The 24,516-nt window shown below is 40.2% G+C and overlaps 1 protein-coding gene across 7 annotated transcripts in view; it reads left to right on the top strand.

The window, feature by feature from the left end:
* The window catches only part of LOC110986061 (phosphatidylethanolamine N-methyltransferase-like), an 84,142-nt gene extending 61,256 nt beyond the window's left edge, over window positions 1-22,886 (top strand). For 5 of the 7 annotated variants that reach the window (XM_022247665.2, XM_022247667.2, XM_022247668.2 and 2 more), the window contains 3 exons: window positions 1,096-1,241; window positions 4,613-4,724; window positions 11,153-14,266. In XM_022247665.2, coding sequence (XP_022103357.2) covers window positions 1,096-1,241; window positions 4,613-4,724; window positions 11,153-11,291 — 397 coding nt within the window. In that variant the 3' untranslated portion in view covers window positions 11,292-14,266. Of the gene's footprint in view, window positions 1-1,095; window positions 1,242-4,612; window positions 4,725-10,240; window positions 10,376-11,152; window positions 14,267-21,911 lie in introns of those variants that run through there. The other 2 variants (XR_015426210.1, XR_015426211.1) reach the window with 2 other exon arrangements.
* Window positions 22,887-24,516: the final 1,630 nt, after the last annotated feature.

The raw sequence follows: 24,516 nt of genomic DNA, 5'->3' as shown, positions 1-24,516 counted from the left end.
ATGTATGTGTGCCACGTAATAAAAACACTTGTTTCTGTATACGGGAATGGATAGGTGCTACCGTAGACAGGCAGTTGTGGGGCTGGTTTCCATTTTTCCCCCTTATAATCGAGAAAATTGTGTCATACCATTGATGAAGAAGAGTCCAACAATAAAAGACATTACATTCTGCATGCAAATTGTTTGCTATTAAACACAGCCAAAAAGTTATCTAAACCCTAAAATAATGAAAGGACTTCATAGTCTGGTGCCCTTAACTGTATTAAAAGAGTCTGGTTAAGTTCCCTGTAGTTGGGAAATTTCTGGAAGTTTTCCAGCTGAAAACCCACCCTGTAACAACCAACTACCTGGCATGGTCCATCAGGAATGATTACAGAATAACTTCCTGAACAGTAGTAACTATGATCATTTGAGAATTTACTTAACTCACATTCACATTGAAGCAGCTTCCAGTTTTACAAAAGTATTAAGTGCTTGTTTGATACACTATTTTTGTTACATGTAGTTTTTGTTATAAACTTCATGTATAAAGCAGGCCTTTTGGGACCTGTACAAATAATGCAATTTATGCATTTCTTGCTTACTCATGTAACCCGAGTGCCCATTTGTATTAGACTAAAGGTTTCACCCACATACACATGTATATGCAGAACTTCTTGCACTTTTCAGTCTGAAAGAAAAAAGTGTTAGATATAAGTTATATACATCTAATTTGAAGTTGTACTGTTATGAGTTATTTAATGGTGTTTGGTTTTATGAATTGAAAGTTTGATGAGGATCTTTCTAAATCATCCCTATGCCACCACTTTGCAGGAGTGCACATGTATATGTAAATTTTCCAGAAATTTCTGTGATAAAATTGATACATGTGTGTGCTTTCAATCATAATTGATTGAAACAAAATTGTAAACATTTTGGACATTAACATGAATATATATTATAAGCATCTATTGATTAAACACTTTGGCTATAATGCATAATTACATCTTGTTACAATTGAAGCATTTAAAATGTTGAACGTGATATCCGTTTAATCATCTGCTATACAATCATTCAGTTAATGCTAGCTGTGTTTGTGTTTGTCCTGTAATACAGGTATCAGTTGGTGTTATATCATCAGCCAGTATGGACTGCCTTTCAGACACCTCTGGTTCATTATGTTGGAGTTGCCATCACTGCTTTGGGGTTGATCTTCACTCTTTCCAGCTTTTTTACCCTTGGATTTTATGGAACTTTTTTAGGTATGTAATAAACCTGGTATTGAATCCAGTACAGAATGTTTATGCATGTTGCCCAAGCCAGAGATGCCATTCTTCCAATTTTGTCTGGATTTCTACCATCCCTCCGGTCTGGTTTTTCTTCTGGCTTAAAAAAAAAGACCAAAAAGAAAACACAAATGGGAATACATGTAGGTTGGTTTTCACCATGATTGCATCTCCAGATTTAAAATGTTTGGGCAATGCACGTCAGTGCATGCATGTAAAGTTTTTCCTTCAGTGGCCTTAAAACAAGGCTGTATAGGTCCCATTTTCGAGGTTGCATGTAATGCGGCATGCATGGCTTGTGCCATCCTGCAAGCTGCATGTACTATTGTCGAAACTCAACAGGAGTTCTAGGTGTACATGTACTTTGTGCTGGGAGTTCAATAGGAGTCCCAGCAGCATGCATCCATATACCAAATACTCTATACAGTGAAATGTCTGAACACATGCATCATGTGAGTTCTACTGCATGTGGGCAGTTAGCATGCGCAGCACATCTATCACATGCCTTGAATTCAGGACTACCTTGTTAGTCGATGTTCCTGATTGCAGTGATTGTGTGGATGGAAAAATGTGAAGAACTGGCCGGGAACCAACCAAGCATCATCTTGCAAATGCCATGTCGCAGGATGAGCATTCTACAACATGCATGTTTTCGATTGTAAATCTTACATATAAGGTTAGAAATTCAGTCAAAATGTGGAAAATTTTGAATTTTAGAAAGAACCGGTACTTATTATGTGTTTACTTTAAAAGCAAAAGAATCAAGGGTGAAAAACAAGCAGAACTGAACATGGCTTCAGGAAATTTATGACAGCGGTGACTGTCTGTTAAACTACCTTTGGAAAAATAGAGGAGTCAGGTTGGTGTAGTGGCTCTTTCATCACCTTCCACCTCTGCAACTTGGGTTTGAATTCCTCTTTGGTTAGAATTTACATGGGCATTTACTAGTACATGTACATCAGTGACATAGCTAGGATTTTACTAGTGGAACGGCACAAAGGGGGCAAAAGCATATTATGGGGGGCACCAGCTTTCAGTGGTGTGGATTTTGGGGGCAAGTTTTTGTTAGCCTTGTTCGATATCCATTCATTCTTTTTTTTTTTTCAGTGGGGGGAGGGGCACCTGGGAGGGACACTTGGAAGGGACCTGGGAATGGGGGGGCATGTGCCCCCCCCCGCTACGCCACTGAAGTACATTTACTTGCATGAAATAGGGTTATATATATTATTCTATGGAATGGTGACAGGAGAGCGATCTGAAATGCATAGTAGAAAAGAGAAAAATCTAGGAGTTGGAATCCTGCTCATAGTGCGCTGCAATTGCTATACATTTGTCACAATCTAATAAAGTTGAGGTTTTTCAAACAAATATGGCATCTCTTGTCCAGAATGTTTCTGAAATAACATCCTGAAGTCCTGTTAATTGGGAAAAAATATTTTCTGAATGTTATAAGAATGGTGAAATGTGACTTTGCATTATGTTAGAGATCAGAATATGCATGTGCACTGGTTCGGTGAGGATGCTCCAAGGAATTGTGACTTTGTCATTTCAATATTGACAATTTGACTTTGTTGTAGCAGCCTGGGGGGAAGGGAGAGGGGAACAATTTCTGTTGCAACTGATATGTGTGTTTTCCTTGCCACTCTTAACCTCTCCAAGGAAGAAGTTTCATTTTAACACACCTCTTGTTTGTTGTTTATCATACTTGATCAAACCACTGACGCGGGGGTTCACCATAGAGCTATGTTCAGATACTAGTGTACTCATTCATTATTCCCCATGGGGAAGGTTTTGACTGGCTGGATGCAGACATTTTGAATTCATGGGTGTATTTGAAGAGTGTAATAAAATAAGATTGAATGAATTCCGAATTGTATACTCTGAATACAGTGCACAATTAAGTACAACATCTGTAAATAGCATATAGCCTATTTTTGTCATTCATTTTAATGTCTGCATTGCATACTCGCTAATGCATGCATAGCTGTACAAAAGCAGTATAACTCCAAGTTTTCTACAGGTTTGTACACAAAAATGAGTGTGTCCAGTATGCTTCACTTTGCACAGTAAGTTTTAGTACTCTAGTTATTTCATGTACATGTAGCTCCATGGGACCCTCTACTAAAGGCTTGTGCATGAAATCTGTTTCAGTGTCAACTGTGTGAACTACAGTGCAGATGTACCTCAATATATCACATATATCAGACACTGATATTTCAATTGGTGACTTGTGAAGCTTCCTCAGGTATAAAACTCTGCAATATTTTTTTTATATTTTGGAGAGAGGTGTGTGTGTCATGCCCCCTACATGTAGGTCTGTGAGTGACCAGAAGAGGGTCCTGCCTCAGGAAATAGGGTTCTCTTCTGGTTACAGTCCATGTGTGCAGAGATGTGCACTAGTGACTTCATTGCCAGCCCATATGTGTATATTATGACCTGCCTAATTCCATTTATTTTTGAATGAACCCTTCTCACTTCAAAATTTTAATTGTCAGTTGTCAACCAGTAGAATATTTACTTAATTAATAGAAACAGTTCTATCTATTTCAAGAGTGGTTAAGACATGTTCACTATTAAGCAAGAGGTCATGGGTTCGAGCCAACCTCAGTAAGCTTATGAATTTGTTCGCAAGCTTTCGGACAAGCGCTGAGTATACAGTGTTTTTAAAAATGTTTGTCAGGTAAGGGCAAACCTGTAATTAAAATTAGTCCTATCTATTTAAAATGCGCAAAGATCATTCAATTTTGATTGTGCGGGAATAATATTTTGACATGATTACAATTGAATTCATTCCTATGATGTGTAGAGGAAAATAAATAAACAGAGAAGACCCTTGAAAATACACAGGGAGACAAATACAGTATTTACATTCATGTTGTATGCATCTACCCAGTACAGTATACCAGCCTCCTTGAGAGGGTTAGTTGCAGCCATTTCTTTTGTGTACCGCCAAGTATGGCAGTTTTGAGCTGGTACCAATGCAGAGTAGATAAACTGTCTGGTCTTATATTTTGTCATCCAATGAGGATTTTGGCCATATTCTTGACCCTTTTCCTCAGTTTTACCCTCTATGAATATTGCTTATACATTATACTTCCATGCAATCCTCTGGCCTCATGTCCAAATGACATAGTTTTCTTCTACGAATGTTGGTTAGGAGATGCTCCAGAACAGAGATGCCACTTTAGATAATATGGCTCATTTGATCTGTTCTCCATTCATGAGACTTGTAATATGTATCACAGAGACAAATTTCACAAGAGATCATTCTCTGAGTGTCCACATTTCTGATTTTCCATCCTCAGTTACATTCAAGATGATTCTTTTATACATTTGAAATAATACAGGTGACTATTTTGGCATTGTGATGGAGCATCGTGTTACTGGTTTTCCTTTTAATTTGATGGAAAATCCAATGTACTGGGGAACAACTATGGAATACCTTGGATATGCCCTGTGGTAAGTTATTTTACAAATGTGACCTGTCACGTCAAAATGAGCATAAAGTTGCATCCTGCTCTTTTCTTTTTTGAGGGTTCAAAGTCATTTTGAAGTGGAGGTCAATTTTCGGGTTTTGTAATGTTTGATTAGAGTAACCCATCTCCTATTTAATTCCAATATTTTGCAGGATCATATATTTTAAAATGTTTTTTTCATTTGTCATTTTCTCAGCAATTTTGATGATAGCATGATTGGTTCCTGGTCAGAAATGTTGAAATAATGCCGGGGACAAAGATGCAAAGCTGCCAGAATAATGTCACATTGTCATATTATTCTCCCCCCAAGTGTTCCATGTACATACCATTGGAAAGCTCTCTTTCTGCTGAATTAACAAATACCAATATCTCAAGTTTGAAAATTCTAACTTTTAGCTCATGTTGTAGTGACAGGTCACAAATATTACATGGTTTCAGGGTGTATAGTTGATTTCAGCTCCCTAAGGTATTTGAAGTTGACAAATTAGTCCCCAAGGTGAAACTGTTGTGGAGTACCTTTCATTGTCCATGTCTTCTAAGATCTAATTACCAGAAATTCCTTTTCAAATTTTTTTTAAACTAATCTGTGTCGCATGGATTGATCCATCAAGGTCTTTGAAAAGCTGAAGAATTGATCAATTTTGTAATGAATTGTGTTCAGCTTTTCACGATATTAAACGGTCTCATCCAGATACCATGATCATCATGATCATCATTATAGAAGATGTTAATCATGCTTCATTAAAGAAGACTTGTGTCTAGTATCACCAACATGTGGTGGATATTCAAATGGATCCAAGATACATTACTTGGATGATATGCAAATCAGTTAAATCAATTTTATAACCGTTTTGATCAGTGTGGAGTGATTAGTAAGGATAATGATCAAGTATATTAAAATCAGTTGCAACAATTTGTCAACTACTGGCTTCGAATTATCTTAAGTTTATGATATGTTTTATCAGTTAATAATCAAATTATTTATAGGTAGCAAATTTGGCAATAGATTGTGCCCTATGTTCATTTAAGGTGTTTGGTAGAAGGGATAACATTGCTGTGGAGAGTAGCTTCCTGTTACACTCCATTTTGATTATATGCACATGTACAGGTACATAATTATACTTGGATTTGGAGGCATTTTATACACAGAAACGCATTGAAAATTTTGGGAATTTGAAATTTGGCATCTTCTCATCAAGAAACAGCCAATCAGGGGCCACGAAATGTTAACCAATGGCGAAGACAGCTTGGAGGGGCAACCATCCAATTAGAGAATTTGCCCTTGGATATTTGGCAAAGCCTGGCCAGAGGCCAATGAGAAGTTGGGTTAGTTCTCTTCTCTTTTGAGGTTGAAACTTTGGGCGGAAAGGAAAAGTTGTTGTGTTATTACTTTTGTCTTAGCCTACGAAGGAACAATATCTACACTCAGATTCTTCGACAAACCTTTATCTACACCTCCCCCTCCTTCACCTTGAATTTTAAAGTAGATACAACACTCCATGGTTTATGAACAATTTGTTACTCTTGACATTATGAAATTGTAAATAATATTTAGTTCAGATAAAGTTCATTGTGATGCATTTCAGGGTTTGTAAGTTACTCAATTGAGTAGCTAGTGTATAATGGTTGCTGTAACCATGTCTTCCCTTGAGTAAGTGCAACAGGGGAGGATGAACCATTCTTTCTTCTGTAAGTGCAAATGACGAAAGAATGGCATCTAGAAACTCATTTGTTGACACTGTATATGTATACAATAATTATTACAGCTTGGTTAAGTTATGAAGTGTTCTGGCACTGTCCTAACGAATTGTCCCTTTGGCCTATCATAAGGTCATTGTCATTGAGCTGTGGTGCTCCAAGTCAAATGGTGCTTGGAGCTGTTGATGCTCTTTGGCCTTGGTGGAAGCCCAAACAGTGAATAATGAAAAACATGGCATTGGTGGTCAAATGATGCTCGAAAATATGGGCACTTTGGGCCTTTGTGGGTGCTCAAATGATAGAATGGACACTCCATAACTCGGTATCTATTACTCCCCCTGAACCTGCAGGATTGTGCTCCTGCTGGAGGCAAAGTTGCTTATCATATATTTGCCAGCCGAGCCCAAGGTTTCAGGGGCATGCTGTAGATGTTTTGACATATACCACTATTTCTGTGTTTGAGTGAAGTTTATTTTGTCGGCTTATAATGTCTCAAACACAAAAGAATTGGTTATAGATTATAGGAAGTCACATCACCAAATTCAAAGGTGGTGTGTTTAAATCCAGTACTGATCGTCACATGCGTTTAAGTGCATGCACACTCATTACGTTTCCTGGCTCCCTTTCAATTGCTGTTCAATTTCAGGATGATTTACCTATAGAGGACTGTCTATAAAGTTACCTGAAATGTTTTGCAATTAACTTAGCCGCAGAAATTGATGGCAAGAAAACCAAACAATGCCTAAAAACACTCTGTGGTGTATGAAGTAACAACTTTGCAGCAGGAATCTTAAAATCATTTCTGTCAGAAAATGAAAAACTGGAAACCATTGGGAATCTTGAGCCAAGTACACTGACTAAGCTACAGTGGTAGGGTTATCTGGATGTAAGGTCAACTGAAAGTGCATTCTGCAAAGCAGGTACTCTTGAGCAAACATAGCATAAATCAATATTCATGAATACCTCCGACAGTTTCTCAATTTAACATTTGATAATGCCAATATATATCACGTGCTGACACCTGGATACAAGACAGTTTAATAAATTCTGATTGGTCATGAGTCTGTGTGCATGCGGCTCACCACACATGTGCCTAGTCTATAATAAGACGATTCTTTTGCACATCTTGCACAAGGAATATACCATAAAATGGACGGGGGTGTTTGGGAAAATGAAAGTAAAATTCTAGAACACAAGTGTTGGAAATCCATCATATATTGACCTCTTCTGACTGTGACTAGAAAAGCTATTTATGAATGGGAATAAATATGTGCTTGGCCAGTCTTAAAATTAGTTTAAGACCAGCTAAGGAGACTGAATGCTGATAATGCTCTCGCCTACAGCTCAGGCAGTGATTGTGTTCATTCTCCTGAGCTGGTCTTGAACGCATATTTGAGACCGGCCAAGCACATATTTATTTCCTTATCTAAAGACACTACCATTCAACAATAAATTCATCGATGGCAAAGAGTCCTTTCAGGCTGCACTGCATCTGTGTTTCTGTGTTTTGATGTGCGCATGTTTCATTTTATTTCTTTCTTTCATTTTCAAGTTCAGTGCGCATAGGCCCTTATATCATCTTTACTGCTTGTTGAGTTTATTTGAAGATAAATTCAGAACAATGTAGTGTGTCTGTGTTCCACTTGCACTTCTGTGATAACTAAACTGATATATATTTTACATACCGCTTAAGGAATTTGAATAGTTTTAATTGCTTTTATATCTTTTGCTTATATAATGTTTACTGTTTTTGTATGCGAGCATTTTAATAACTCTTTATTCTTGACTTCACTTGAGTTTAAAACCTGTCTGAAGGAGTTTATAATGAGGTCTTACAGTTATATAATCTCCTTGTTTGATAGTCTGGGTAGCCAGGGAAGGGGCAATAGTAATGACAACTTAAGTTTGTACTTGTTTTTTCCCAAATACATATAGATGTTAAATAAAGGGATTGCCAACAATCTGGTCTTTATACACTTACATGTATCCGATGAGTGGTGACCAGCATTAGAGGGTATACTTTGGAGATGTACTATAGTTACCTGTAGGTCATTACATGTAGTAGGTAACAATGCCTCTTCAACCAGTAAAGCAGTGTGACTCTCTAAATGAATGTAAATCTCATATTGTAGAATGCATACAACTTTACAGAGCTCTGGGAAAAAACAATTAGACCACCATCATATTTGTCACTTTATGCCACTCAGAGGGTATCGGTGACCCTGATATAAGCTTGGTTCTACATATTCTCATCATTTGCTGTGAATACAGTGAGAAAAAAGGAAAAGTAACATCTGTAAATATTTTAACTTCCTAAAATGTGGTATTGGGACCTGAAAGCAGTAGTACTGAAGTTACATCACTTTACCATTTTACCAACTAAAACAACAGCTAAAAGCTAAAACAAAAAAAATTTTTTAGTGAAGAAACAAAACTAATTGCTGTTAACTCTTTTTTACCAAAATGAATAGTGTCTGGACATGCATGCAATAGTCTGTCAGATATAAGAATTTGGTGGCATAGCCTTTTCTCTTGATGACAGCACTGCTGTGCCTCGGCATGCATGCTCTCCACTAGCCTCTGACATTCTTCAGCAGAATAAGGATCGAGTTCTTGCTTGCTTTGCTCAGCTTTTTAGTTTTTGGCATGATTAATTGATAGATCATTTATTCCTGGCAACTGCTTCACATCGTCACGATGTTTTAAAGTGATTTTTAATGATGTTTGCTTAATTTAAATGACATTTGGATTCTGTGCTGACTCGATCGGTTTGAAAAATAATCATAAAAGGAGACTACTGACGTCACCGAAATGAGACACACATGTACATGTAGGTAGTAAGGCACGATGTCCACTGCTGGCTGGTTTCTCTACAGGCCAGCCCCTTTCTGGCCGTAGCTATAATTCCCTTCTACCAGCGAGGCTACCAGCCGAACCTGTGCTTAAAGGCTTTACTGCCTGGAGATTCTTTGTGTGTCTGCTTTCTAGTAGTAGTCAACTGCTGATGAACAACACAATGGGGTTTCTTTAATCGGCTTAATCCTACCCAGCCAAACAATGCAACTTAGTGACCCATAGCAGACAAAGGCCTGGCATCTACTTCACGTGGAGTGTTATGGCTGAGTGGTCTTCCAGAAATTTTCTTTTCTTCTCAATTGACTTGAGCTGCTTTATATTTACTGTGATCAAGAAATATTTCAATAGGTATTTAACTTTAATCTTCAACAGATGTCAAAATTTACTTTTAAGAGTAGAGCTGTTGAAATTCCAAATATTATTTCAACTCATGGTCAAAAAGAAAACACCACACGGTCAAATATACTGGAAGACGAAAGACCCTTCATGTAGATTTCCAAGTTTTGTGGGCCCAAATCAGTTTTTGGGGTTGTTCAGCCTACAGCGTAGAGCATAATGGTGAATTTTACCTTTTTGGACCTAAATTAAGTATGGAAGTGTGAACTGTTACCAGACTTGAAGCAAAATGTCACGACACCACGCTCCACCACATACTGAAGACAAAAGACCCTTCATGTAGATTTCTAAGTTTTGTGGGCCAAAATCACTTTTTGGGGTTGTTCAACCTGTTCAGAGCATGTTACTCAAGTCTTAATACCCTTATGGACTTAAAACTAGGACAGAACATTCTGAGCATAGTAAATTTTCCACTTCGTTGAATTCGTCCTTTGTTAAAAACCATTTTTCCAATCATTACCTTTGGCCCATTATTACACATGGGTGGCGTCTCCTTGAAAAGTTACTCTTCCAGATATCTTGTTTTTTGGGGGTTTTTTTTGTAAAAAGGGGAGGACTACGGAAAACAAGCCACCACAGCAAAGGTGGAGCTACAATCCACAGGGCATGTTGAGTGCACTTGCGACCATGTACCGTGCATGAAAACCTCGCAGGACTGCAGCAAGCCTGCCTTTAGCATGCAATGTAAGTGCGTGCAAGCTGGTATCATTTTGTCATTTGCAAAAACAAACAAATGGCGTATGTCGATTTCATTCTCAAGTTTGAGACTGTGATGCAGATTTGCAAATAATGGCTCCCTTGTATGAAGCACACACACAAAAAATGTTGCCTAAACTAAAGTCGTGAGTTTCAAGTATTATGCAACCTGTACTTTTACCTATTCCTTCATGCTTTCATTCAAAGTATACACCACTCCAAGCAAGTAATTTAGTTTGTTAATGCAGTTGACACTGATCCACTTAAATTCTCACTATTCATCAGTGGAGGGCCTGGGAAGTAAACTCTCAATTCAGCATTTTTGAAATACTGACGGGCCAGACCGGCCCATACAAGCCGAGAAAGGCAGTAATACAGGCCTAGGATCATACTGGCCACAAAACGGGCGAGCAGTCTCGGCCTGTAGAGATACTAACCGGCAGTGGGCACCATGCCTAAGTCAATAAATTGTTACCATTGGAAGTTCTGAACTATATTAGTTATCAATAATTTGCGTATGCAGTAAAATGGGTTTGATGTATTTGTGAAAAGTGACAAAAACATTAGCGGTATTATAATATCTTCCATTGCTGTGATACCACAGCTTCAGTGGCATCTCCTTTGATTAGCCTAACTCGTCCGTGGAGGAATTATTTGGAATTGAATTTCGAATGATGTTTGTATATGTAAATTTTCAAAAATGAGGTTTGGCGCAAAGAATTAAAATCAGTCCTCAAATTTTTAATATTCTTTTTTTGCTTTTAGGTATGGTCCAAGTCCAGCTGGTTTACTACTCACTGTGCTGCTAGCAATATGCTATAAAATTGCCATTGTAATTGAAGGGCCTCATACGGATGAAGTATATCCTGAACATGATAAAATTGAGGACAAAAAGCATCAGTGAATTTTATGTTGACCTAGAATCCATGAGGCTCCATTCCCTTGACGAGAATCCTCTGCATAATCCTGGTGGGTATATAACTGCACTTGTCTTGACCAGGGAAATGTGGGTTAGTTTTGCATATAGGTCATTCCATGTCAAATCAACACTTTTGGACATCGATCTTGCGGTTTCTTGCAATTTGCTAGGATTGTTTGGTCACGAGAAACCCCCAAATTTATATATTAATGTTTTTGATCAAGTGGTTTGTAATTTGACCTTCAAAATTCTCACCATAACTCCTAATGCCTATATCAGCAGTTTGAAAGGCCAGATGGAGATGATTTTATCATAAATCAAAGCCCACAAGCTAATAAATTGCTTGTTCTTAAATAAGATTGCAAAATTTAGAATTTTAGCATGAGATCAGGCAACATGAAGTTGACCCTGGCAGGTCAAATATAATTCAAAGATAACTTGGCAGTCCCGGTTTAATATTTGACATATCATCAGATGGTGTATACTACCTTTAATTTAAGTTACTAATAATCTCCATCTGCTTTTCCTGAATGGAAATAAGGGCATTCAAAGTGCTGATACAAAAATTGGAAGGCCAGAAACCCGTAACTCACAAACTATTTAACCCAAATGGTAATATACCGGTTACTTTGGGGTTTTTCTCATATGACCCAACATTCCCAGAAAATGTCAGGAAGATCTGTGAGATTGATGTCTGATGACCAGTACTACAGATAATGGATTGAGTGAATAATACATTGGATCAATGTTAATATGGAAATAAATATATGCTTAGTCAGTCTTTAACACAGGTTTAAGACCAGCTGAGGAGAGTGGATGCTGATAATGAGGGACATTGTCAGCGTCTCTGGAGCCTGTCTAAAATGTCATTTTAAGAACGGCCAACTACAGATTTATTCCCATTCATAAATATCATTTGTGTCAGAAAGTAAAAAAAAAAATAAAATGTCAGAAATTGAACAATTTCATTCAACACTTTGACTTAATTTTTTTCCAAACACTCCTCCAGCCATGGCACAGTATGTGCCTCTTGCATACATGTAGTCAAAACAGTCTCTTCATATGGAGATTGGAACATGCAAAAGTGAACCAGTGTCATGTGATTTATGGATTCACAAATGCAAAGTCATATGTAGTATTTCTCAAAGACAATACACTTGCTCAAGTGTAAATTGTGAACGTTCAGCCAATACAAGGGAAAGGGACCAGATATCATACGAGTCCTTAATTTCATGTGACAGTGGAAAAATGTTATCAGCCAGCTGGTGCTTTATCAACCAGTTAAGACTGACCAAGTGACTGGCTCTTGACAAATAGGAATGGCTGAACTGACCTAGGTATTTAAAAATTAAGAGTTTGTATTGACAAAAGGTTGTGAAAACAACAAGAGTTGAGTCCTGTTTTTTTTTCAGGAACTTGGTTAAATTGAAAAAGTTGGAATTCCATAGTGTGTCTGCAAACTCCATACATCCTAGTGTTGTCGTTCAGTCTGTCATAAGTCTTCCAAAATTCAACACAAGTACATGAATTGTAGTCTGCAGTTGTATGCTATTAGGCCATTTACATCCTCATAAATTAAATCACTTGTTAAAATTGCAGTTTTCATATTCAGATGATTAAAAATCACTAATTTAGATCATATGTAAAAAACATGCAAAAGTGTTGTTATTCCACCCCCCCATATTTTTTTCAACTGATGTACATGTACCTGTGTTAAGCCATGTTTCCATATAAAGTCGTAATGAATGCCAATGGCACACAAGATGTCAAGACGTAAACAAGTGTGGAAGAGACGGTGTGTGATGTCATTCCACGAAGAAAATTAAAGAAAACAAAAATATTAATTTAAAAATATTAATTTTAGTATTAGTGATTGGTATTTAGGTGGCAATTTTAGGTGGCAATACCACATCTTGGACATGTATATTTGGTCCCTGGCCTAGGTTGGACGCCAGTCTTCATAGCATTACGACTCACGTCCATGTTCTAAGACTGGTGTGCTGCTTCTTTCTGTTTTTGGCTTTTTCACAATTTTGCGAAAAAGGTTGTCTTTTTGTCTAGATTTTTTTTGTCTTCTCCAATAGGGCATGGGATTTTGTACATGTTTCTTCCACCGTCGACTTTAGTGCCTTTGCTGCGTTAGATCTTAATCAAACTTTCACCATTGAAGGACCTTTATACATGCAATTGTCTAAAAGAATGACAGCATGATGACGTCAGTAACTAATGTATTATTGATTTTATATTTATTTTTCAGCCCATTGACTTTGTACACGTTTTCAAGGCAACATTTTTATAATGTAGCGATCTTCAATCATCCTGAAAGTTACATGCAGCAAAGAAAATAAAGCAAAGATAATACTAAAATAATCAGGTCATGATGATGTCATCAAGTAATTTATTATTAAATTTGGGATATTTAAATAATTAATTAATTAATTTAATTAAATAATTAATGTTGTAAAAATCTATATAAAATCAACCGTGGCCTCCCGCTACCTTCTGTTTGTGGCAAGTGGCAGAGAAAAATTTGGTCTTTGATGCATCTTGTGTGCGTCAAATCACATGAACCTTCCTTCCGCTTGAAACCGGCAGTGGGCTTATAGTTTAAAAGTGGTAGTAGGTATTAAGTTGTTTTCAACGGTATTAGTCTGAACTTCGTTGGGGCATGGTGTTCTTCAAATCATCTGCTGATGATGTCATGCAATTGTCCAGCACCCTCTAGCGACAGGTTTAAAATTTGTCCAAATCGCCCAAAAACTGATGTGGATGATAGCCTTTACTCAGTTAACACGTGTGAAATTTGGTGCTTATTACGTCATCATACTGGAAGTTATAATAAAAAGTATTTTTTAAGCATGTGGCGTTAGTGCTGATTGCATTGTATGGAACACAAAAAGGGATGTTTAAAATCTCTAATCTGTGCTCTTTCCGCGATAACAATAAAGTTTTCAATTGTATTTTGTATTGTATGTGTCTGATTGGGTTGAAACCTCGCAGATAGTTAGGAAAGGAAAGTTTGTACACGGAGATTCACCTCATGTGGTGACAATGTGATCAGCAGACAAATCACTTGACTTTAAAATACTATATCTCCTGAAGTGCGATTGGGTTGAAACTTGGCAGGTATTTAGAAAGGGAAGCATTATAGACGGACTTGACCTTATGTGATAATGACATCATCAAATGATCATGTCAGGTGACATTAAAGGGGCACTCTTTCAAGCACTCTTTCTCTTGAAGTGCATGTGTGATTAGGTTGAAACCTTGCTGATATCTTGAAAAGGAAGTGCTTTAGGCAAATATTGACCTTATGTGATGGTGACGTCATCAAATGACAAGCCATGTGACATTAAAGATGCACTGTTTAAAACTCTATCTCTCCTGAAGTATATGTCCAATTGGGTTCAAACCTTACAGATATCTTAGAAGGAGTGCTTTACACAAAAATGACCTGATGTGCTGATGACGTCATCATGTGACAAGTCACTTGACATTAAATGTGCACTCATAGCACCATATCTCTTAAAGTACATGTCCAATTGGGTGGACACCTGGAAGATATCTTGACAGGGGAGTGCTTTAGACGAGTATTGACCTGATGTGATGATGATGACGTCATCACGTGACAAGTCAGGTAACATTGAAGGTGTACCGTTCAAAGCCCTGTATTTCCCGAAGTACCTGTTCCATTGGGTTGAAGCTTTGCAGATAATTAGAAAGGAAAGTGTCATTTCACGTGTCACTTGATACAAGTCACCCGATATTATTGGGGCACTCTTTACAACCCTGTATCTCCTGAAGTACATGTTCCATCGTTTTGAAACTTTGCATAGAAAGGGAAATGTTATAGATGAATATTGACCTGATACGATGATGATGTTATCAGCAGACAAGCCACGGGACATTAAACGTGCACTCCTTTATGCCCAATATCTCCTGAAGTACGTCTGCCATTGGGTTGAAACCTTGTGGATAGCTTGAGATAAATAGACATGTAATGCTATCGTTACAAGGTTCATGTAGTTGATCCGTCGATCAAAGTAAAAACAACAGAGTGCGAGAAAGTCCTCTGTTCTGTTGGCAAACAGACAAACGACCCCTAGTTTTTATTCCTCTTTTTTCCACTTTCCCCCATAGACATAACATGGGGTCTTTCTACACTCGACTTTTGCCCCTTCCTTATGGCCGGTCCCCTTCAAACCTGGCACACTATTAGACTACTATCTGAAAATGTTCATAGGAGCATGACGTCATCTTGAGTCATCACCTTATTCATTGTAGAATTTTGAAAGTTTATTTTTCCCCGATATGTATTGTACACGTTTGTGAAAGCCCTTTTGGTCCACTTGGTTATCTTGCAACTTAGTTAAACAAACAAAAGCCTAAGGGCTGGTTGATACTCGCTGCGTTTGCACACATGGGGCGCGTAATGTGAACGCCGCATTTGACGTCCACACTTTCATCTTTTCTCAAGTCTCGGCTGCGTTCTTGTGTATCCGATAAAAGTTTTAAAAATCAATTTGTCCGAATACGCATATATTTGGTGCGTACACACTATCCATTATTTTCACAAACTGCGTACAAGGGTGTGCATTTCATTATGCACTACACTTTCCTTCACGCAGTGCAGACACCTCAATGTAGACTTTCGGGCTGCGTTCATAGTAAATACAGCCTTCAGACATCAAAAATGTTCTGCAAAAATTATCAGGTTTCAAATTACAAGCGCTTCCACTTTTATTTGTGTGAAATTTTAAAAAGTCCACATTAAATCAACCATGACCTCCCGCAGCTTGCTTTTTGCACCAAGTGATAGAGTAATCTTCGGTTTCTATTTCTTTTCGTGTACGTAATCGCGTGACCCTTACTTTTGGTCGAAACTGGTCAAAACCAGAAGTGCTTTATAATTTAAATTTCATAATAGATACCAACCTACTTTCAACAGTGTTAGTATTCCTCTAAACATGCACGTGTGACGTCATGCAAAATTCAAGCGCCCTCTACTTATCGGTTGAAAAAAATTCAAATATCTATTTTGAAGAGATGCCTGTGGTAAAGTTTGCTGGAATCGCTTGAAAATTGGTAAATAGAATGACTCCACCGTCTGCAACTTTTCAGCAAAAAAAAAAGGGCTGATGACTTCATCAGACTTGAAGTTAAAACGAAAACACCTTTAAATCATTAAAAATCGCTAAAAAATCAATCCCAAATGCTGGAGTCAGCAATTGCCCATTGAAGGCTAGAGTAGACATCTGCATCCATTGTCTAAAGTGTCTAGCTCGTTGCATTGTTCATGAACGCGCTGTGCGCCACTGATAACATAATTGCCATCTTTTGAAAATGCCGGGAACTCGACCCGTACAGGTAAGAGCCGTAGCGGTAAGTGCTACATGTATATGCTCTATGTAAAGCGTGTAACGGAGCTACGCTATGTTGGGGGATCTGGCAAAATGCCAAACACGTGGCACGGAAAGCGTGTGTGGGTGTGCTGTCATGCTCCTGCTGTAGCAAGAAGGGCAGTTGTCCCACAGACCCCAATTTGATTCCCGCCTGTTCCGTGCCGGTAAATTTACTTTATCTTCTGTATGTATGATTGGGCCCTGCATATACTGTACTTGTGTTAAATTTTGAACTGCGGACTTAACGACAGGTATTCGATCACCGCCCGTTCCAACTTCATTACATCTTTTATCCGACCAAAAGAGTTTCCCGAAACAGCTCAGTGTTTGTCTGTAGGCCAACACAGCGTTCGTCTCGTTTGTTCTTGGTTTACCTTATTGGAGAAACTAATTTTACGTTAACAAGTTCTTCATAACCTTACCTATCCGTCTGGGGGGTTAAGGAATATGTCAGAACGAACCACTGGCTTCAAAATCGAGGAAAACACACTGAGAGACAACGTTACTGTTTTTCACGGTTGTAGACGTAATATGGGCAATTTACAATAGTGTGCCCCAAGAGTTTGCAACGCGTTGGCCAATCACAACTCGCGAAATTTGTCGACCCTATCCGTACGTGCATTGGGTCTACAGATTTCGTGCATTGTGATTGGCCAACGCGATGCAAACTCTTAGTGACGCACTGTTGTGAATTGCCCGTATTCATCCGTTCTCAAGTTGGTATGTGCACCAAGTACATGAATCCGACCTGCGTGCACGCACAAGGCGTGCGCGATTTCCAGTGAAGGTCCATTGCACGCCTGCTACACGGAAGCCGTGAGTGGTACCCGGCTTAAACCCGTCTGCAGATATAAGAAATGCAGCTCTGTTTTTGTTGGATTGGGGGCTTCAGGCTGACCAATAGCCCCCGGTTGGTTACCCCTAAAATGTTCAAATTGTTCTGTTTTATGGGTTGATAAACATAAATCTGCAAAACAACCTGCTATTTTTAACCTCGGTCAGCGTACCCGGCTTTATAATATGCATTGTGCTTTTATGGGAATCAACGATCTCTCTTTGAAGTGTTTAATTTGTCCGTAGATTTTTATTAATGTGGGGAGTTGCCCGTATATTTATCATGTATAATCTATAATCATGTATATTTATCATGTATAATTTAAGATCCTTTCAATGTTTACGTTGTTGCATAGCAACTGAGAGGGTTCCCTCACCCTTCACGTTGACGTGGCCTTGCGCCTCTATTGGAATTAGCTCCATTTAATTTTTATCATGATAACATAAGATTTAACCCGAATACCTTCCACCGACTTCATTATCTGTTTTAAAACGCTTGATTCATTTTTATTGTAATTACGGGCATTGTCAACATTTTTACTATTTATACCGCGCTTGGATATGCCGGTCTGCCCAGTGTGCGTTACCGACCCTTCGACCACGTCTAGTCCTTTTTCTTTCCGTGGCCATCTCGATGGAGACAGCGCAACATTTCGGGACCATTTCGGACAGTTTTCAGCCTGTTCCCTTGGAGTTGCTGGACCCTGCAGACCACTGTAGGTCTCGCAACCCGTGGTGTCTGGGGTTTTCTTTCCATTGACGAATAAATTGGAGGTGATTATTTGATGACCTGTGTTACAAGCTGATCCAATCCATCCCTTACCCGGAGACCAGTCTCCCCCTCCGGATCGTCAGGGTCCGCCCCCAGCGGGCGCGCAAGCGCTGCCGCTACATTAACTAAAGACGTATAAATACGTAATAATGTAGAGACCTGATTTTTATTAAAATGAAACAGTAACTTATCTTGATAAATGAGGAATAAAAAACGAGGATTAGCCTACATTGCGGGCATGATGATTGTGGTGAACAGGCTAGAACGTGCTCACTGATTGGGTTCACGGTTTGCAGAGGCTGTGGCGCGCCCACGTGTGGTAAGCATCACGCACAAATTGTGCTGTTGATCGGCCTTTCCTTTTATATTCGTAAACCAAACATATAATAAGCAGACTGAATTCGTAATTGGCAGTGATTAATTGAATTTAAGAGCTACGGGCATAATTATAGCTAGGCTGTGTCGACTTAAAAAATCTCCTAATTCATACGTTTTTGTGGGGGTGGGGTGGGGAGAAGGAGATGCTCTCTTAAAACCCTCAGCCTCACGTAGGCCTTCAATTTGCCTCTCATGAGCTGGAAACTTTCACGTGTAGCTGGTTGTAATCATAAGTGCCTTCCGATATTGTTGTCAACGTTTTCGCCAGTGAAAAATGTCGCTGAACATTTTTGTCAGGGGGCTTAAAATTCTTGGGCTTATTTTGGGACGTTGAAGTTTATGGTTATCCTGGAGCTCTGTCTGGTTGTCAGGTTATGGACCCTCAACGTGCCATTTCAAAGTACTCAATTAATTAATGAAAAACACACTTATTTGTGCCGCGCCACGAAAAGCTGGATACCGCTACCGGGAGTCCCCTTACTTTTACTGGATTTTGTGGACACCTTTTGTTAGTCTATTTAAGTCCACCTGTTGACACATCATAAAAATGTAAATGCTGAAAAAAAGCTAGGATTTGTACAAATACTGAATTGCAGCTTCCCCATAGTAGGCTCAGCTTGCATGCAGGTAACCAGGCCAACCGTCTCCACTGCACGCCACTAGCCTCGCTTGCACCTGTCGTTGTGTGTACATGGGGCTGAGAAACACGTATTCTTGCCCCAAGACTGGTTTTACTGTTTTGGCCCGTGCACCGTGCAGGCGACATGCGCTGGCGAGCAAAGCCGAATAGCAAAAACAGTAGAGGGTGCTATATTCACAATAGACGACCTACCGGAAAGTCAGTCTTGTAGAATCTGGCAGGCTTACCCGAAAAATTCTGAGCATACCCCATACGCTTAATACGGCCGTTTCACAATAGGGCGCCTCCAAGAGTTTGCAACGCGTTGGCCAATCACAATGCTCGAAATTTGTCGGCCTTTCTAAACGCGCATTGGGTCGACAACTTTCGCGCATTGTGATTGGCCAACGCGTGGCAAACTCTTGGTGGCGCACTACATGTATTGTGAAACGGCCGTATTACCACGAATAGGCCTAATCGCTTATGCGCACTGCCAGAAACCGCGGTCGGTATGGCGTACGGTCTTCGCGCCGGCGGTGCGGACGTGCATTATTCATGAACTTGCGCGAGTGAAGTATACCTCGGATTTTTTCGGGTAAGCCTCAGTGCCAGATTCTACAGGATGCATTCCACCAAATGATTGTATTTCTGCGCTTTTTTCTTTTCTTTTCTTTTTTTTTTACAATAAGACATGCCATAATCAGGAGGGATCATAGAAATATTTCTATTAATCCCGAATTTGGGACTGATAGTTCCCGGTTCGGGGTATTTCTTTCACCAAAGCCCCAAATTGCGTGTCTATTTTGGACAAAGGCAGGTGGCTACATTCAGAGCTGAGCGCATAATTTACTGCTATTTGGGGGCTATCTTTGGTGTCGTGAAATCTACAAGACTGGTTTTCTGGCATGTCGTCCACAGACGTAAATAACCAAAGAAATGGCGTTTAAATTACACTCTGGCGCCCGCTATTGTCGGTTTATAGGTTATTTATGTCTATTGTCTTGCCCAAAGATCGTATAGCGCCGAAGGCGCAAGATGGATAACTCTGCCCAAAAGGTGTAATTACCGTGAGCACCATTTGAGCAAGCGATACGCCTGCGCGGTTTACGGTAATACTTCGGTGCAGGCTCACCAGGCGCACTTGCCTGCCGCAGCGCCTGCGCCTGTGCAGTAATGTGCATTGCGCAGGCGTATCGCTTTCCCAAATGGCGCCTAAGTGATTACAACAATTTACGTATATTTGCGTTGGAGGTCTCCATCTTGCGCCGCTATGCGGCGCTATACGATCTTTGGTCTTGCCCGTACGGTACACATACCGTGCAGGCGACATGCGCTGGCGAGCACAGCCGAATGGCATTGCCAGTAGAGGGCGCTATATTCACACGAGACGACGTGCGGGCAAGACTAAGAACCACGTTGCGCGTGCTTGAGGGTGCAGTCCATTAATTCAAGCGAGAATTTCTGGCCAGCTCATTAGCATAAAAAGGCCCCCCCCACAGTATCTTTTGAAAAAGGAGATTGTATGCCCCCAGAATGGTGAGATTATGTAAATCTTTGCCAGAATCAACTCCCTGGGTCTTTGGGCTTTCATCTGAGAGCAGAATGGCTAAAAAATACCGTTGAAAAATGGTCCTAAGTGCCCGCGAAAGTTGAAGGTTGTCGCTTGAAAAATGGCTTCAAGCAGACTTTGGAAAAATCACTTTGGGGGGATAATTTTGCTTTGAGGGAATTACTGAAAATGTAATCGGTTAACCCACATAAAACTTAAAAGAAAGTGAAAGATTATACAGTAATTTAACGTGTGTTTCAGATGCCTCAGGGACGTTGGTACGCATATTATTGGTCCCTGAGCAGTGCTGATTTTACACTGAATTAGTGGAATACACGCTTAATGTGCGTGTACGCAGCTCAGAATCTCGTACGCTGCATATGCTGGGTCCCTCGTGATCTCCATTATATAATTGAGATCAATGGTCCCCATAGACAGACTGTGCGTGCATTTAGTTTGTGCATTCACGCATGCGCAAAAGTAACATGTGGCCGTCAGCCTGAAAACTGATATTCTAGCAGACAACGCATGTCGGTGAAGGATTTGTCCTGCCGTTTCCTTAGAGGACCTCGTGTTTGAATATATTGCCAATAATCTATCAATTGGTGGTATTGAGTACCTTACTGAAAGAAAGATCTCTGGAAAATAAAGAAGTGGAACATGTCAATTTACGACAAAAGATGTCATGTAATTATGACAAAGTTATCTCCCCCCCAAGTTTGTGTCTGTTTTTCACGATTTTGGCGGGTTTACCTTCAAATAACTTTGATGCCACATGAAAGACTATAGTAACTGTTACGAACAAACAAGTTAATTACTTCAGGGAACCTTTAAACACAAAATTCGTTTTACATCAGGATCCATTTTCGTCGTTTTTCCTGTTTTTCACCTTACTGAGTGCCCAATTTTCACACTTTTATCGAATCCCCCTCAGATCATCGGTGATACTGACTGTAAGGTTGATGATATGGTTGTATCTGTCAGTTCATTTCTTCAAGATCGAGAGCCATTTGTCTGAAATGCGTGTCGTTTTTTTTTTTTTTTTTTTCAGATTCAAATTTCTGCACTGAGGTCCGACAGCGGTCAAAACTGAGATGTCCGGATTTGTGTGAGGCTTGGCGTTCACGCACACACACCAGGATATGAGTGCGTTTCTGTACGAGTTGACTCTTTTATAATGCATTACTCTAACACGTACAATGACGCAAAATTGCCCGATTAAAAGGCATAAACAAAACCTTTCCGTTCTCATTAATATGGTTTCCTTCTTACATAATACTTTCTCATTAGAGTGTTCAGTATATTGTGACGAAACAGGGGTAGGCATGAATGCCAGTCTAAGTCATGAATTGTTAAGCATTGCGTTGACCAATCAGCGTTGCGTAGAGGACAAGGTCTGGGCGCTTGCGGCGTGCTTAGAGCGTGCACAATCAGTGAGTGAGTTTCGCTGCTGGGTCGCAGAGTGGCAGGATCGTGGAGGACGCTGTCTTCCGTTCTGTGCTGTGACTGTGCGAGGTATAGCGTGGACGCTGCACCAGGGGCGCTGCGTGTAGTGACTATATCTGGTAGGTTCAGTAGCGAACCGTATTGGGTCTAGATTACTTTAGTGATAGAGCTGAGTGTCGTGAACCTAGGCTGGGAGCTAGTGGTCTTTGCTGTTGGATTGCTTGTCGTCTGTAAGCACTGATAGTGGGGTGACGGCTGGAAGGCAATCTTGTCATTGTGCTAGCTAGCCTTCAGATTTACTTGATGTACTCAGATCGCGGTGAGGGTAATTTCCCTTTCGTTAGATCGACCCTGTTTTTCATGACACTCTGTGTTATTTGTGTGAGGGCTATCACTATTTAGTGAGGTAACCCTTGGGTTGTAGACTAGCTGTGTTTAAGTTAGTCGGGTGGTTAGTTAACCACGTGAGGCATATTGTATTGCCTTGTGAGGTGTATTGTGTACATAAACCTTGTGTGATTTATATACCTTATTGATTTTTATTGCAATAAATCAAATACTTGATTATTGTCCTTGGAAATCCTGTGTCACTGTGAGGTTTATTTAGGTTTCGCTGTGTTTCATTACTGTATTGCCAGATAAATCCAGTCTTTCCTAATTGGTGGTAAACTTCCACCCAACGAACTGCCCCTAGGCTTAGTCCGCCGTTCGTTAACTGATATCCCCCCTTGTGTCAGGGTAGCCGCTCATCCTTGCTCGAGGTTAAAAAATATATTTGTGGGGTTGGGCCAGGTCAATTCCATCCCTGATCCGGCCAGTTACTGGGTCCACCACGAGAGGTGTCAGTTGCATTCGCCACAAATGGTGTCAGAAGTGGGATTTTTAGGATTGAATTGTGATTTTATCTGGTTTTAGAGAGTAATAGCATAAGGGAATTTCTTTTGGAAAATTTTGTCAGTAAACCTCATTGAGGTGCACTGTGAGGGTAATTGTAATGAGGAAGGCGGGTTATGCTTACCTGGGTAGTTACTGCCCTGTACGTTGTGTTCCTTGTTGTGTTAGTGACATTGGTGGGATTCAATTTCAGATTTGAGCAGAGTTGCGATCCTTGCGACGTACTGCAGGACAGCAACTGCCAATCCTGTTGAGAATTCACAAGGGTTGGTAAATTCCAGAGGCTTGGGACTGTTTGTCCTGCAGCCTGAATTTGCCTGTGAGCTATCAATATCGCCAAGTGGCCAGTGGCCGAGTCTAGAGAGTCTAATTGAGACTGAGATTCCTGCTCAGGAGGGAACTCCAGTATGAGCGAGGTTAAGGACAGTGGTGTTGGCTCGATGGGGGCTGACAAGGGTTCTGTCCTGGATGACCTGAACCATTCAAGAATGGAGGTTCAGTGGCTCAAGTGGGAGCGGGATCGTCTTTCCGCTGAGCTCGAGGCTGTTAAAAAAGGTTCACTGCCTGAGATTGTGAGTGAGGCACATACACCTAAGGGAAGGGATATGCCTCGTATAAAGGTCGACTCAGAAGTCGACTGGAGGTTGCCTGAGGATACCTCAGGGTATGCCTCATTGAAGGAACGACAGCGTTCCTGTGTTGGTACATCGCCGGAATTGGTTCCAAAGGAAGTGCAGAGGCAAGCTGAGAGTACGCTTGTGAGGCCTATTCCGATGCGTAGTCCTAGCACCAATCCTTTTTTTGAACCGTGAGGTTGATTATGCCGAAAGGAGCGAGAGTTACATAGTGAGTTGTTGAGTTTTCTAACTCGCCCAACTGTGGGGGAATCCAACAAAGTTGTTGGTGAGGTTGACTCACCTAGGGAGGGGCCCTTGTCCCTTAAAAGGGAGTCTAGGTTAGTCGGTGGTGGAGTTCCTAGTAAACCTCAGAGTAAGCCTCACAGGCCTACAATTACCCCCGACCGATACAATGGTAAAGTTCTGTGGAACGATTATTACCAACATTTTTAGGCATGCCGCAAGGTAAATATGTGGAGTGAGGAAAGGCAGAAGAATTTCTGGCTGCCAGCCTACAGGGTGATGCCCTACGAAGTCTAGACGATGGTTCAAAGAAGTTCACTTACAGTGAACTGGTTAAGGTGTTAGAGAGAAGATTCAGCCCTGGTTGACAGGCCGAAAACTATTTAGTGGAATTGAGACACAGAATACAGGTGTCTAAAGAGACTCTACAGGAGTTGGGCCAAGCAGTCCGTGATC

The sequence above is a fragment of the Acanthaster planci genome, linkage group LG08 (assembly GCF_054643075.1).
Source record: "Acanthaster planci isolate LZ-2023a linkage group LG08, COTS_SCS, whole genome shotgun sequence".
NCBI classification, from domain to species: domain Eukaryota; kingdom Metazoa; phylum Echinodermata; class Asteroidea; order Valvatida; family Acanthasteridae; genus Acanthaster; species Acanthaster planci.
This window is presented reverse-complemented; position numbering and strand designations above follow the sequence as displayed.